The sequence below is a fragment of the Stenella coeruleoalba genome, assembly GCF_951394435.1.
Source record: "Stenella coeruleoalba genome assembly, chromosome: 6".
NCBI classification, from domain to species: Eukaryota; Metazoa; Chordata; class Mammalia; order Artiodactyla; family Delphinidae; genus Stenella; species Stenella coeruleoalba.
Window position 1 is genome coordinate 127,044,363 of NC_137151.1, and position 15,376 is coordinate 127,059,738.

The window sequence follows — 15,376 nt, forward strand, 5'->3', positions numbered from 1 at the left end:
GTGACCTCAGAGAGGCTGCCAGGCTTTGTGGGGAGGTGAGCGGCTGAGCCCCTCTGTTCCTTCCCCTTTGCATTTATGGAGCCGGTGCTGGGCATGGGCCTGGGCCTAAGCCTGTCCCCGAGGGCTCCCTCAGTGGCACTCAGGGGTCTGCTCTATATTCCGGCCCAGCTGAGCGTCTGTGCCCTCTGCCCGTTCAGCCTTCCCAGTGTGGATGGATGGCCTGCGTTGGGTCTTTGGGGGAAACTGGCTGAGAGGACCCCTGGGCCGCAGGGTCCCCTCCTGCTATTCCAGGATCTCCTCGGTGGACACGGCAGAGGCAGGCGGCATCGGTCCATCTCCTGGGCTGCCCCCCTGGCGCAGAGGTTGGGTGGACGGGCAAGCTAAATGGGAGAGCTGTACGGAGCCCAGAGCTCCCCCCGCCCCGCCCCTGTCAGGGACGGCTGTGTAGAGTCCTGGGGGAGTGTCCTCTGCAGCTGGGCTTGGGCCAAGGATGAGGAATCAGCGCTGAGCCTGGCCTGGTGGGTGAGGCTTCCAGGGAGCATCTCACTCCCAGGCCCCACGAGAGGCCTCCTGTCCTGCAACCAAGACCTGGGGTCGCGGGCACAGAAGACGCGCCTTCATCCCCAGTTTGTTCTGAGGCCCGGTGTGAGCCCTGAACCCTGAAGCACTGTGGGGAGGCCAGTGGGAAGAGGCCTGGCCTCTGAGCCAGAGCTGCTTCCAGGCCCACCTCCGGGGGGCCCACCGCCTCGCCAAGGCACCCCCAAGCCCGGTGCCTGCCGGCAGGGTGGCCTACTCAAGGGCGGGGGTCCCTGAGCAGGAACCAGACAGCAGAGAGCGGCCTTGTGAGCTACCTGGTGGAACCCCCTTCTTCGGGGGCCCTCGGTGTTCTGGGCCGCCTTGGAGAGGGTACTTCGCTCCAGAGCTACCTGTGCGGCGTGTGTCTCCGTGTCCCTGTGCGGGCTGGCCGGGGTGGGGGCGGGGGAGGGGGGGACCCGGCGCGGCGGCACTGCGGGAAGGGGGACTCAGTGGGTGGTTTCTCCAGTGGGTCTGGCAGGCACGGCGGAGGCAAGGAGCAGGGCTGGGGCTGCAGCGAGTGGAGGGGATTGGTCCTGGGTGTGGGAGGGTGAGCCAGGAGGAGGAGGTGGCTGAGCCAGAGGAGGGCGTGGCCAGGCGCGGTCTGATATTTCCTAAGGAAGCAGATCAGGACGTTAGGACGGAGGCCCAGGTCCCTGAGGCCAGAGGCTGGGGGCTGGAGAGGGCGGGGAGAGGATATGGGAGTGACCGATGGTGGCCCTTGAGTGCCCAGACAGCAGTAGGGATCTGGTCGTTGTCATGCGGAGAGGGGACTCTCAGGCAGTGGGCTGTCACTCTCCTTCGGAGGAGAGAGCTGACGCCCCTCCCATCACCATTCTGGGATGGGCCCTGGCTCCCCTGCCCACCAGACTCCAAATGGGGCGCAGCCCCCCGTAGGGCAGGGCGGCAGGAGCCTGGCGGGCGCCGGGTGGGCCTCTGGCCGTGGGAAGCTCGGGGGCTGAGCGCGGCTGCCGAGCCGGCGGCAGGAGGGGTGCGGGGCGGCCGCGGCGGTTTCCTGGGAGACGGGGGCGGTGCCGAGCGCAGCGGGGCGGGGGCAGCGGGAGGAGGCGCGTCGCCGCGCGGGGAGCCGCCGCCCTCCACGGTGCGCGCCAGTGCGGCTGTAGTGCCGCCCTGGGAGGCGGCCGCGGAGTTCTCCAGCCGGTCCCGCTCGGCTGCGGTTCCGCGCACCTCCTCCAAGCTCTCCAACCCGATCCTGCTCATCCGCCTTTCCACGGGCGGACCCCGAGCCCCCCACGCGCTCGCACCCGGCGTCGCGCGCCGCCCGCCCGGACCGCCGCCGCCGCCGCCACCACCGCAGCTGGGGACGCCGCCGCCGGAGCCGCCGCCGAGAAGGGGTTTCGGGCTAAGCCCGGGCGGCGTCCGCGGAGCTGGGATCCAAGCCGGTGACCCCGCCCGGGCCCAGCCGGCCGCCCGCCCTATACCCATTTCCATCTCCGCCGGCCCACCGCATCTCCATCCGCAGGCCCACTACCCTCACCTCCACTCCCTCCTCCTAGCCATCTTCATCTCCAGCGCTGTCGTCCCCCATCACCACCGCCAGAACCCCACCTTCAGTCCATGCTACCCCGCCCTCACCCTCACCCTCACCCTCACCACAAGCCCTCGTCTGCGTCCTCATCCATTTCTCCATCCCCTTCCCATCATGAGCCCCCTCGCCAGTCTCCATGTCCACCCCATCGATCCCTCATCCTCAGTGCGCCCATCACCAACCCACCTCTCCTCCCCTCAGTTCCCCACCTTCACCCCATCTTCGCGTGCCTCCCGCTGTATCCCCGCAGCGCCCCTGCCACCCCTCCCCGCCCCCATCTCTTCCTGCAGCAAGCCCCCCTTCCTCTTCCGTCAAACCCATTCCCCTCCCCTTCGCTTGCGGCAGCCCCTGCGAGCCCCCTCTCCTGCCACCCCCGCCAGGGCCTGCCGCGCCCACTGCGGCAAGCCCCTTCCCCGCCAATCGCGTCGCCCTCCTGCCCGCCCCCCTTCGCCTGCCGCAGGCCCCGGCGGCGCGGCCCCCCTGCTCTCTGCGCGGCCGCGCCCACTGCGCCAGCGCCCCCTGCTCGCTGCGCCAGGAGCCAGGAGCTCGGCCGCCGCTCCAGACCCCCGCGCGCCGGCTCCTGCGCCGCGCCGTGGGGCCCTCGGTCCTTGGCCGGCAGCGACTGGCGCCCGGGCGCTCGGTCTTTGTCCCGCCGCCAGCGACGCAGCCCCTGGGCAGCGGGACCCGTGGCGAGCCTGAGGGGCGGACCCCTCCCGCCGAGCGCAGAGGTGTCGCAGCCGAGACCCCTCAGTTTCGGTCCCCGTGCGTGACGGAGGCTCCGCAGCGGCGGCAGAGGGCCGCCTTGGTGATGCTGTCACGTGGCCGGAATGGTGGAGGGGCTTAGGGCCGGCGGAGAGGTGGCCGGTGAGGGGTAGAGAAGCGCGCTGGGAGCGGGGCAGGAGGGGTTACGGGTTTTGTTTCCGCGTTAGGAGCGGGGGAGGATGGTGGTTGAAATGTCCCGTCTGAGGTGGGTCTGAGGCTGCCCCCCTGCATGGACTCTAGGTGCTCGGGGTAACCCTGCGACAGAGACTGGCCAGGGACAAACGCTTCTTGGTCGGGGCCGGGGCGGGGGCGTGGGGCGGAGTGAGGAGATGAGGAAAGAAGGTCCGGAGCTCGGGTTGTGGGCGGTGCCCAGGGGACCTCGGGTTATTTGTCCAGTGCCCCCGCCCCCCGCAGCAGGGTCCTGCAGCGCCCACTGGAGCTGGAAGGGGTCCAGGAGCAGGAGTGGGCATGGGCAGTTGTCCCAAGAAGGGTCACGTGCTTAGGGAGAGCCTTCTGCACGCCCCACCCCCTCAGCAGGCCGGCTGGGGTCCAGAGCTGAGAAGAAGGGAGGGGTAGGGACGCAGCCCCCTAACTGCTTTTCCAGACCTGGGCCTCTCCCTCGTGTTTTGGAGGCCAGGGTACCTAGAACTGGCCACAGAGCTGCCCTCCAGCACCGTCCTGGGAGGCCAGGGCGGCTAATTGCCTGCCCCGAATTGCCGAGAGTATTCTAGGGGCGGCAGGATTGGTCGGTGCAGAGCATCTGGGATGTGGCTTTAAAGGCAAGTTGAGCAGGCGGTCTGCGTACCCCTGTGTGAGCTGCAGAAGCTTCTGGAGAGACGGGCTTGGTGTCGCGCCATCTTCCCTCTGCAGCCTCCTGGGAGGGCTCTGGGGCCACCAGTCAGGAGCGGCTGCCAGGCTGGGCCCGGACAGATGAGGTCTGCATCCAGCACTGGTGATGGGGATCCCTGTTGGGGTGGGGTCTTGGGCTAAAGCACTGGGTCTGCAGAGCCGGTGGGGGGCCTGCCGGGTGGGAACGCCATCAGGAGGCTGCTTGTGCCCTTAGGAGGGCTGGGAACTGCGGCTGTGTCAGCAGGTGGCAGGAGGTGTGAGGCTTAAAGGTGTTTAAGCCATAGGCTGATGGGACTTGCTGAGGAGAAGCCGGAATCTGGGGCGCCCCCCGGAGGTCTGAGTATGGAGGAAGGAGGCGGATACGTGGTCTGCCATCCAGCAAGAAAAGGAACTGCTGGGGGGGCGGGGTAGGAAGCGAGTGCAGGTGTTTTAACCTGGGGAGGGCGGCTGGGGGTTTGGAGACTTGGGACCTAGGGGCCAGGCCTAGAGGAGAGGCTCTAAAGAGACTGGGGATGGGGGAGCAAACCTGCCATGAAAGAGCTTCCCCTCTTCCTCCCAAAAAACCTGGGATCTCGAGAGGAGGTGTCCCAAAGGCTGAGGGAAGGGAGAGTTCTAGAAGGATGTAGTCTGCTGTTGCAAAAGCAGCAACAGACTGAGGAAGGAAGGAGGGGCCGCCACTGGCCAGCTGGGGGAGGAGCCTCAGTGCAGATGGGAGGGGCAGCGGGAAGAGGGGCCAGGCTGATGCCTCCCAGTGGGGAGGGGAAAGGGCGGGGGTGACCGGAGGGTGGGACTGGGCAGCTCTAAGATGGACAGGATGCCAGCCATGCCCTCCTGCCTGGCCCAAGTGCCCCCCTTTCTCCAGAGGTGAGGGTTTGGGGGTGGAGGTGTGAAATGACGAGAGGGGGATTTTATCAGTCTGCCTTGCACACTTCCAGGGTCAGGGAGCTCACCTCCCCTCTGGCAGGCCCCACCCCCCTCCAACCGTGCGGCTTAGATCAGGGAGCAGACTTGCTTTTTGGGAAGGTGCCCTGCAGAGCCCACCTCTGCCCGGCTGATGTCCAGGACCGACAGATGACCCGCGGGCCCAGGCCGAGCTGGGCCAGGGCCTTGCCCACCGACTAGCAGCGGCCACCGCGTCTGCCCTGCCGCGGGCTCGGGGAGCCTCAGCCCAGCCTGCCCGGGGCCTCAGGCCGGCGCCCGGGCTCTGGCTCCGTGTCTTCACTCCCGTGTGTGTCCGAGGAGGGAGGGAGGGACGGGGGCTGTGCTGGGGCGGCCGGAACAGCGCAGGTCACCGGGCTGGCTGGACGAGGTGGCCAGGCGGGGCTGAGGGGGCGCCGCAGGGAGGCGGCGGGGGCGGGGGAGGGGCGGGGAGGCCAAGGGCGGGGGGAGGGCGAGGGGGGGCGGCTCACGGCTGTGAGCGGTGGGTGGGCCCGACACTGCCAAGGAGCCGGCCTGAGAAAAGGGGGTCCTGGGTGTTTTGTCCTCGCCTCTCTCCTGCCTGCAGGAATGGAAGGTTCAGGAGGGAGGGCGGCCAGCCGGGGAGGCCACCTCGACAGCCTGCACCCTCCTGCCTCTCCTGCCTGCCCGCTGCCGCCCTGTGACCCATCCAACCTGGCCTGGGTGCCTGTCACAGCTGAGCCTAGGCTGGCACCTGCAGCCGCTCCCAGCCCCAGGGCACATACCCAGTTCAGCCCCCGACCCCCAGCCCGGCACCACCACGGCCCGCTGGTCCCAAGCAGCAGGGGAGGGTCCTCGCCAAGGGTGCTCTCCCGGCCCCTGCCAGGGGGAAGGCGGTGAGGGCCCAGGCCCCTCCTGGCTGGGTGCACACGGCCCTGTTGCACAGCCTCCACCATCAGGGAGACGGGTCCACTGTCTGCCCGGCTCTACCAGCTGGGACGACGCCAGGTGGGGGACCCTCGTCCTGGTCTGTGAGCTGCCCCCTGCTGGCGATGGTGCAGGGCCACGGGTCAGCGTCAGCAAGGGCAGCCGAGAGGAAGAACTGTCTCTGGGGACGTCCTCGGGTCCCAGCCCTCCCCACCCCCCGAAGGAAGGAGGGCAGGGATGGGGGTGCTTACTCTCTGCCAGGCCCTGGGGAGCCAGGCTCTGTCCCTCCACCCCAGCTGGTTCCCGTGAGACCCGCACGTGGCCAGAAAGGCCTGACTCAACCCGGGGCGGGGGCAGGTCCCAGACCCCTGACTCCCCACCCGCGGGCCTGGGGCTGTGCAGGGCATAGGCACACGGGCTCCGACATCTACCCCACAGTCAGCCCTGTTCCAGGGTGGAGACCACAGCGCCCCTTAGACAGCAGGCCCTGGGGGCAGGTTTGTGAGGGAAAAGGGGGAAGGAGCTGCGCTTCCTGCCTCTGCCCCCCGCCCTCCTTCCTCCCCACCGAGCCTCTTTCACGTCCCTCGAGTGCCACCGGAGTGTGCAGCGCCCTTCTGCCCCCTCCCACCGCGCCTGGGGCACCGCTGCCCTCTCCTGGCTGTTACACTGATGGGCACAGAGCTGCAGACAGGCCATAGGGTGACTCTGTCCTCTGCACCTGTCCCTGCTTCCCCGGGGCGTGTGCAGGAGAGGAGGACGCTCAGACTTAAGTGTGACCTAAGCACCCCCCCCCACAACCGCCGCAGGCTCTCCAGGGTTAATTCAGCCTGCGGAGAATGACTTGGTCTTACCCACCCCTCTCCCCCGGGCAAGGCCTCCGCTGGAGGCCGCTGCCCACCCTGCAGCCCCCCACCCCTCAGGGCAGCCTCGGGACCCAGAGAGCTCTGCCCAGGCTGCTCCACGACCCCCTGCAACTGTGCCGGCCGCACCGGGCGAGCCCTCGACTCCAGCCCCACACAGCCCCTGTCCGGGCCAGACCCCTGCGTCCACTTCCCTCCATGCCCTGCCCCGCTTAGAGTCAGGAATTGCGGCCTGTGGGGAGTGGGCCTGGGGGGCTGTGAGGCAGCCCAGTGGCCGTGGGGGCCTGAAATTGAGCGGCCTGAGCCACTCAGCCCCTGACTGTGTGACTTCAGACAGGAACCGGCGTCTCTGCCAGCCTCAGTTTCCTGGTCTGTAAAGTGGGTTCACAGCACCCACCTCAGAACGGGGACCAGCACAGTTTCAAAGGTGCGCCCTGCACCACGAGAGTGGGGGAAGCGACCTCAGTCACGTCCCAGCGCTGCTGTAAGCAGTGCTGCCGGGAGCCCGCGCCCGGGCGGCGGCACGGGGGTGATGGGGGCTTTGAGGGTACAGAGGACGGTGCGCACACCCGAGGGGGCTCGGTGTGTCCTGCCAGGTGGGTGCGGGTCTCACAGCAGGGCCCCAGCAGACCTGTGCCCGGGCTGTCCTGACGGGGTGGGCCTCGGCCTGAGGGGCCACTGCCTCTGGCCGGCCCGGAGCTGTGGGTGGGTGGCCTGCAGGGGCTGCTCTCCTCAGTGGGAGCTGGCACCCCGCACTGGGGTCAGGGAGGGGCGCCGGGCAGGCCTGGGCACTTCCGCTGTGAGCCTCGAACCTGGCAGCCCCCCGTGCCCCCCCCACAGGACCTGAGGCCTCTCTGTGCTGAGGTCCAGGCGTGAGCTGAGCTGCTCAGGGCCCCTGGGGCGGCCCTCCTCACACGCAGGGGGCGTGGAGGAGGGCCCAGCCTTCCGCACTCCTGCTGTACACCCATCCCCACCGGGGCTTGCCCCAGGAGGCCTGGAGGTGGGATTCTGCAGAGGAAGCCCTGCTCCTGTGCCCTGTGCTGAGGGCTGCACGGCCCACCCCAGGCGCTGCCCCGAGCCGGGCCTGCCTTCCCCCCACCCTGGCAGGCAGCCCCACCCGCGTGCCGATCACGTCCCCTCTCTGCGGCCGCGAGGCCCGTTCTCCTGGTGCCCCGCCCCCCAGCCTCCCATAGCCCTCCTCTCCCTCACGCCAGCCCCTCCCCACAGGTGAGCACCTGCGGATCTGCCCCCAGGGCTACACCTGCTGCACCAGCGAGATGGAGGAGAACCTGGCCAACCGCAGCCGGGCCGAGCTGGAGACGGCGCTCCTGGACAGCGGCCGGGCCCTGCAGGCCACGCTGGCCACCCAGCTGCGCGGCTTTGACGGTGAGGGGCTCCGGGGCCGCAGGACACTCGCAGCGGGGGGCTGGGCACTTGGGGACCTCTCGCAGTGAGGCAGGGTCAGAGGGGACGTAGTAGCAGAGCACTGGCCGCGTGCAGGGGTCTGAGCAGGGATCCGTGAACTGGGGGTCACCTGCAGGTCTCCGCGCACCCCAAGGCATGCACGTTTGGGGAGAGGCAGCCTGCCCCTTCCATCAGGCCCTCAGAGGGGACCCTCTGCCCTCCAGAGCTCTCCTAGGCACCTGCCACTGGCCACCAGGTGGTCTGGAGCTGGGGGGCTCAGCGTGAGGACTGATATCGGGGGCCAGGCCGGGGCTGCAGGGTGCTGGGTGGAGGCACAAGGAGTTCGGGGCCCCTGCCGTGGCCCTCGAGCCTCCAGGTCAGCTGTGTGTGTCAGTCACCTATTCCCAGCCCCTCACCAGCTCTCTCGTCGTGTCTGGGCCCCTAAACAAGGGATGGCGGGATGACGTGGTGACGCCGACGGCGGGCACCTCGGAGGGGATGGAGGGCGCTGGTGGGAGGGGCCCCAGACGTGACAGCTGATGTCAGAGCCTGCACAGCATCCGTTCGGGACGCTAATCTGTGTTAAAAGCGACTCCTCTTCCGCTTCCGGGCCCACTTGTGCCCCCCCACCCCGAGAGTCCTTTCCACCTGCCCCTCTGCGTGCCGCTTCCCGCCCCGCACCTCAGCCCCACTGTCGTGCGTGCTCCGGCTGCCCCGTGCCTTGTACCCCGGGAGCAGTCCTTACCTGGCCACCGGCGGCAGGGGTCTCAGAGCCTTCGTCTGAAGTGCGCCTGGGACCTGCGTGTAGCAGGGCCTCGGGTGGCTGTGTTCCAGGACGCGGGGCCCACGCTCACGCGCCACACCTTCTGGGCCGGCTGCCAGCGTCCTGGCTCAGAGCAGGACCCTGCTCAAAAGATGGGGCTGGAGGCTGGCCGTGGGGTTGGGGGCCCCGCGACCACCCTGTGTGCTGCTGGGCTAGCGATGAGCTACAGACTGCCCGTTTGGGCTGGAGGCTGGTGTGGGGACCAGGACCCGGAGTCCCGCGGCAGGAGCTGGATGGGAGCTTGGACCATCCGCTCCTTCCCACAGTTCCCTCCTGGGGAGCTGCAGGGGCACAGCCGGAGCTGCGGGAGGGTCTTGGTGGGGTGGGTGTAGACACGGGTCCGAGAGCCAGAGGCCTAATGTCCACCACGCCTCAGAGCAAAGCCAACCTGGCCGTGTGTCCCTGGACACCCGAGTTGGGGCCTGTGTGGGGAGGGCTGGCCACAGCTCTCGAGGAAGCGTCTGAGTGGACGGTCTGTGTGCTTATGGACCCTGCCGTCTCCCTGCTGAAAGGGGCGGACGGCGTTAGGGGCCTCGTTCCCGGCACACGGGGCCCAGAGGTATTTCCCTGAAACCACAGGGGTCTGCGGCCCACGCTCATGCCCCGCCTCGGCACCCCCCTCCGAGACTCTGGGTGCATCCCGAGGGCTGCGGAGACCCTCCCCAGACCCTCAGGCTGTCCAGCTTCCAAAACCAGAGAGAGGGCGTCCGAGAGAGATGAGGACGGAGGGGGAGGGCAGGAAGCCCAGGAGAGCCTCAGAGGTGGGCGGGGTGGAGAGTGCAGAGGCACACCCCCAGGGCAGGGGGCCTGGCTGGGTGTCAGAGGCCGGGGTACAGGGAGGGGGAGGGACGCAAGGAGAGCTGCTGGGAGGGAAAGCAGGCGAGGGATGCCCTGGGCCTTCTTCCCCCAGTGGGTCCCACCCCGACTCAGAGCACCCTCCTGCTCCTCCACACAGACCCTTGCCAGGTGATCTCGGGGGGCAGTGAGGCACCGTGTGTCCCCTGCTCAAGGCCCAGCTCAGAAATGGATTCTGGATGCCCAGGCCCCGGGCCAGGAGGGGGAGGTCTCAGAGCCCCGTGGGGGTGGGCACCCAGGGCCCATGCAGGTTCTGATGACTCGCACAGCACCGGGGGTCCCCGGCAGAGCCCCCTTAATGCCGGTCGCGCTGCCACAGCACGCGGGGTGGGCAGGGGGCTCCGGGAAGGCCTGACGCCCGCCTCCCGTGCGCAGATCACTTCCAGCGCCTGCTGAACGACTCGGAGCGGGCGCTGCAGGAGACCTTCCCGGGCGCCTTCGGGGAGCTGTACGTGCAGAACGCCAAGGCCTTCCGCGACCTGTACGCCGAGCTGCGCCTCTACTACCGCGGCGCCAACCTGCACCTGGAGGAGACGCTGGCCGAGTTCTGGGCCCGCCTGCTCGAGCGCCTCTTCCGGCAGCTGCACCCGCAGCTGCTGCTGCCCGACGACTACCTGGACTGCCTGGGCAAGCAGGCCGAGCCGCTGCGGCCCTTCGGGGAGGCCCCCCGCGAGCTGCGCCTGCGCGCCACCCGCGCCTTCGTGGCGGCGCGCGCCTTCGTGCAGGGCCTGGGCGTGGCTAGCGACGTGGTCCGGAAGGTGGCCCAGGTGCGCGCGGAGGCCCCGCCCCCTGCCGCACGTCCCCGCGCCCCACCCCGGGGCCCTGGGACTCCCGGTGTCCCCTTCCACCCCCCACCCGGGCGGGTGGGAGGATCCAGCATGCGAGCTCTGCTCGGGGCAGCGATGGCCAGGCGATGGCCAGGCCGGTCCCGGGCAGAAAGGGAAGGGAAGAGGGCTGCGGCTGGTTGCTGAGCCAGCTCCAGGGGTCAGGTGGACGGGAGACGGGGGATGAGGGAGATGTGTGCTCCGAGGCCGGGGCGAGGGATGCCTGGCCCCGTCGGGCAGCTCGCTCGTGTCAGACCCACCAGCGTCGGGTGTGGGAGGGCATCGTGAGCCACCTCCACCCCCACTGGGGTCCCTAACGAGTCACCTACAGCCCCAGCCTCCATCCATTCAGCTGCGTGGTGGGCGGTATTCCCGCTTCCCTGGGAGGGTTCGTGACCGCGGTGCCCCGGGGAGTCGCGGCACTGTGAGTGCATCGCTTATTAGACGGAGCCCCGCCATGGCCAGCAGGCCTGCTTGGTCATCTGAGAAGGACCCGGGCGCGCCTTGTGGGGCTGCACACCTGCTGCGGGGTGGCGCTCAGGCTGCCTTGCCTCCCCAGGTGCCCCTGAGCCCGGAGTGCTCACGGGCCGTCATGAAGCTGGTGTACTGTGCCCACTGCCTGGGGGTGCCTGGCGCCCGGCCCTGCCCCGACTACTGCCGCAACGTGCTCAAGGGCTGCCTGGCCAACCAGGCTGACCTGGACGCCGAGTGGAGGAACCTTCTGGGTGAGCTCCCACTGCCGTCACCGCCTGCGGGAAGGGGGGTGGGGGCGTGCAAAACCGGGCCTGTCCTCTGGAGCAGGCGGTCCCTGGGGCGAGGAACAAGCTGCCCCCCGAACGTCCCGAACAGACTGCAACGTGGGCAGCTGCCCGGGAGGGAGCCCTGCGGGGTCACAGTCCTGCCCTTCTCCACTGAGCGCGTACGTGCCAACACGTGCGTGAGTTAACGTGCGCGTTGCTGCCCTGGGGTGGGCCAGCTCTGAGGGGTGCCGACGTGACGTGGGTCACCAAGCAGCTGTGCCAACACAGATGTGCCACAGTGTGTACACTTGCTGCTGCGCGGTGAGCCCGCGTGCATCCACGGTGACACACGTGGGCTGACGGGAGGGTTCAGCGTGCCTGTGTACCGAGATGTGTAAGTTCTAACGCGTGCTGACACGTGGGCCAGCCCACATTCGTGCTGAGACACGTGCTAACGTGGACGTGTGCTGGCATGCCTCGAGCCAACGTGAAAACTATGTGAGGTAGCACAGGCATGTGGTGGGCCAGGTGTACGTGTGCCGACACACAGGCGCTAACGTGTACACGGGCTGGCCTGAAGTGAGCCGACGTACAGATATATCGTCTCGTACAAGCTGCCGTGCGTGTGGTAGCACGTGGTGAGCCAGTGCGCGTACGTACAAAGCGCCCCCTGTGTGTGTGCTCACGCCCGTGCCAGACTCCATGGTGCTCATCACAGACAAGTTCTGGGGCCCGACGGGCGCAGAGAGCGTCATCGGCGGCGTGCACTTGTGGCTGGCAGAGGCCATCAGCGCCCTACAGGACAACAGCGACACCCTCACAGCCAAGGTGCGGGCAGGGGCATGCAGTGGGCGAGGGTGGGCGCCCCGGATACGGCCTCGTACCCTTCCAGGACACTTGCGTTCTCCCCCCAGGTCATCCAGGGCTGCGGGAACCCCAAGGTGAACCCCCAGGGCCCCGAGCCCGAGGAGAAGCGGCGCCGGGGCAAGCTGGCGCTGCCGGAGAAGCCACCCGCGGGCACGCTTCAGAAGCTGGTGAGGGGCCCCTCAGCCGGGCAGGCCCTGGGGGGAAGCGGTTGGGGGTCCAGGGCAGGCTGGGCCGGGGCGCCCAGGGGCCTGACTGCTGCCCTGCAGGTCTCCGAGGCCAAGGCCCAGCTCCGAGATGCCCAGGACTTCTGGATCAGCCTCCCGGGGACGCTGTGCAGTGAGAAGTTGGCCATGAGCGCGGCCAGCGATGACCGCTGCTGGAATGGGGTGGCCAAGGGTCGGTAGGTGCCCCTGGCTGACACACTCCGTCCCTCCTTCATGGCCCCTTGCCAGTCTGGGGCACCAGATGTTGTGTGCATAGGGCCATACCTGACGCGGGACACCCAACGGGACCCAGAGCTGGGATGAAGGCTGAGTCCTCGCCCTGTGCCAGCTCCCCACAGCAGGCGCCGTGCTCAGCGCATCCTCACCCCACTGCAGTGGGGTCTGCACGGGCTCCCGTCGGCCCCCGGAGCCTCTGGGGGGGGTCTCAGGCTTGCCACCGCCCTGACGGGGGGAGGGGAGTGGGCAGGCATGCTGGGGCAGTGCCCCTGTGTGGGGAGCAGGGCAGTGACCCAGGGCTTGCCCTCCCGGCCTCCAGGTACCTGCCCGAGGTGATGGGCGACGGCCTGGCCAACCAGATCAACAACCCCGAGGTGGAGGTGGACATCACCAAGCCCGACATGGCCATCCGCCAGCAGATCATGCAGCTGAAGATCACGACCAACCGTCTGCGCGGCGCCTACAACGGCAACGACGTGGACTTCCAGGACGCCAGTGAGAGCGGGCCAGGGGTGGCCTGGGGGCTGAGGGTTGGTGCCAGAACGCCAGGGAGAGCCCCCGGCCGGGGAAGGCTGCAGCGGATGGGGCCCTCCCAGCCCCCGGGCCTCCACAGTGGCTCTGAGGACGCTGCCACTGCCCGGTGTGGTCACAAAGTCCCCCTGCCCCTTGTCCCCGGGCACAGTTGTGACCCGGCCCGGACGTCCTCCCAGCCTCGGCAGGCCCAGGGGGTCGGGGTGCTGCGGTCAGGGCGGAGCTGGCGTCACTGGCCCGCGAGGCCCAGGCGGAGGGACGCGGCTCTCGGGGTCCCCAGGGCTGGGCGGGCCCACTGGAGACGCCTCTTCTCCCCAGGTGATGACGGCAGCGGCTCAGGCAGCGGCGAGGGCTGCCCCGACGACGAGTGTGGCCGGAGGGTCGGCAGGAAGAGCTCCAGCTCCCGGACGCCCCTGAGCCACGCCCTGCCCGGCCTCTCCGAGCGAGAGGGTCAGAAGGCGTCGGCCACGGGCCGCCCACAGCCCTGCACACGCCTCCTGCTGCTCTCCGGCCTCCCGCTGGTGCTCTCAGCAGCCAGGCCCCGGTGGCGGTAACTGCCCGGCCCCAGGGCCCGAGGCCAAGGACTGACTTTGCCAAAACCAGACGGTACAGGAAGGGTCGGCGAGGAACCGCGGCCGTGACTGTGCTGGGGGCCGGGCGAGGGGCTGTGCCAGCCACCCTGGCTTTTAGTTTTGTATGAGGCCCTCAGGTCAGCAGGGAACGGCGTCCCCAAAAGCCATGCATTTCAGGGACCTCGGGGATGCCGGTGCCGTCTCTCGCCCCCAGCTCCTGCGCCATCACGGCAGTACCAGGGCCTGCGAGGAGGCGGCCCGAGCAGAGTCCCGCCGGAGCGCGAGCCGCGCCTTCATCTCCCGCCTGCCCCGCCGAGCACCGGGGCCTCCAGGTGTCTGAAAGGCCCACCCCCAGCGCCCAAGAATCCCTGAGAGGGCGTCGGGGTTCCCGCCGTCTAGGGTCTAACGGGGCCTTTGAGATCACGCATGAACCTTGCCCCACCCCCCCCACCAGAGCCACCTCTCAGCTGCGTCTGTGCGGGGCTGGGCCGCGGCTCCTGCCCATCCACAGGGGACTTCGGGCTGTGCGGACGCGCCACCTGCCGTTGTCCTGCCCCCTGTCTCCACCCAGACCCAGGGCCAGTCCCAGCTCAGGGCGACACAGGCCAGGGCTGCAGGTGACCCCTGGCTGTCACCTGGCCACAGAGATGCTGGGTGGCTGGTGAAACTTCAGCTCAGGGCCAGCGAGACCCGGCTCTGCAGGCCGGAGGGACATCCCTTCCCTGACCCCGCCAGCTGCAGGGCCCGGGGAGCTTTGACAGTTAAGGGCTTTTCCAGCCGTGCGTACTCTGCAAGCGCTTCCCGTCCTCTCACCTAGAGCTGCTTTCTCAGCTCATCCCCAAATGCTTTTGAAGGTCCCGGGCGACCTTCCGTGGCCCTGGGATCTGGGCGCACCCCCGCTCACTCAGGCTGTCCAGGCCCCTCCGTAGACCTGTGGGCCCACCCTCCTGGGCCCTACCCTCTGCAGGGCCTGGGGAGGGGCTGGCGACAGAGGGAGCCGGGCACAGGAGGGTGGTCCTTGAGGGTCTGGGGGATGTTAAGCCACCATGACCAGGGAGAGTGGTCCTCACCAGCCCCCGGGCCCTGAGAAGGCTGCTTCGCGCTGCTTTGCTTTTCCTCACGGGGCTGGGGGGCCCCTGGCCACTGGTTAGGGCTTCTGGGGTGTGTGGGGTCCTGCACTCCGCCGGCAGCCCAGCCTCACAGGCACACCCACCCCATCGTAACCCTGTCGTGCCTGGGCAGGGGGCTGGGCCTGGGGCCTCCTTCCCTGCGAGTGAGGGCTAGCTGAACTCTCAGGGGCTCTGGGGCAGTGACCACCCGTGTGCCAGGACGGCCCCAGAGCAGCCTGCATTCCGGCCCTGCCCTACATGTGTCTCTGGAAGGGGCGGCCCTGCCACGGGCACTGGCCAGGCGGCGGCCAGGCCTGCCGTCTCCTTGTGCTGCACGGTGTCAGCAGGTGACGTGTGTTCTTTGAGTCCTCGTATGAATAAAAGGCTGGAGACCGCGTGTGGCTGCAGTGATCCCGCTGTGCTCAGCCCGGCCGCAAGGGTGTGCCGTGGGCCGTGCACAGCAGGCCGTGGCCGGTTGGGAGGTCAGGAGGGGTTCGGACACAGATCGCGCCTGGCGGTGTGGCCCACGGCTGCAGAGTGCTGTCCTGCCCCCAACCGGGGTCCCCCCTGCCGTCCACCCTCACCGCCCCTGCTCTGTACACACACATCCAGACACGTGTCCCAGGAAGGTTCCCGTTACCAGTTCCTGCCAAGTAGCCTCAGAGATGCCCAGATCAGGGCACGGGGACCAGCGTCTCCTGAGGCCGAGCCTGGCGAGACATCCTGATGGTCCAGTCAGCCCCCAGTGCTACAGAGAGCCCTGCCACACCTGGCTCCTCTCACCAGAGCGCGGA

General features: G+C 68.9%; 1 protein-coding gene across 1 annotated transcript in view; it reads left to right on the top strand.

Moving 5' to 3' along the window:
• Window positions 1-14,972, top strand: part of GPC1 (glypican 1) — a 29,929-nt gene extending 14,957 nt beyond the window's left edge. Inside the window, exons 2-9 of the mRNA XM_079925227.1 lie at window positions 7,645-7,803; window positions 9,875-10,266; window positions 10,883-11,048; window positions 11,761-11,891; window positions 11,978-12,097; window positions 12,197-12,330; window positions 12,690-12,865; window positions 13,220-14,972. Coding sequence (XP_079781353.1) covers window positions 7,645-7,803; window positions 9,875-10,266; window positions 10,883-11,048; window positions 11,761-11,891; window positions 11,978-12,097; window positions 12,197-12,330; window positions 12,690-12,865; window positions 13,220-13,455 — 1,514 coding nt within the window. The 3' untranslated portion in view covers window positions 13,456-14,972. The remainder of the gene's footprint in view (window positions 1-7,644; window positions 7,804-9,874; window positions 10,267-10,882; window positions 11,049-11,760; window positions 11,892-11,977; window positions 12,098-12,196; window positions 12,331-12,689; window positions 12,866-13,219) is intronic.
• The last annotated feature ends 404 nt before the right edge of the window (window positions 14,973-15,376 follow it).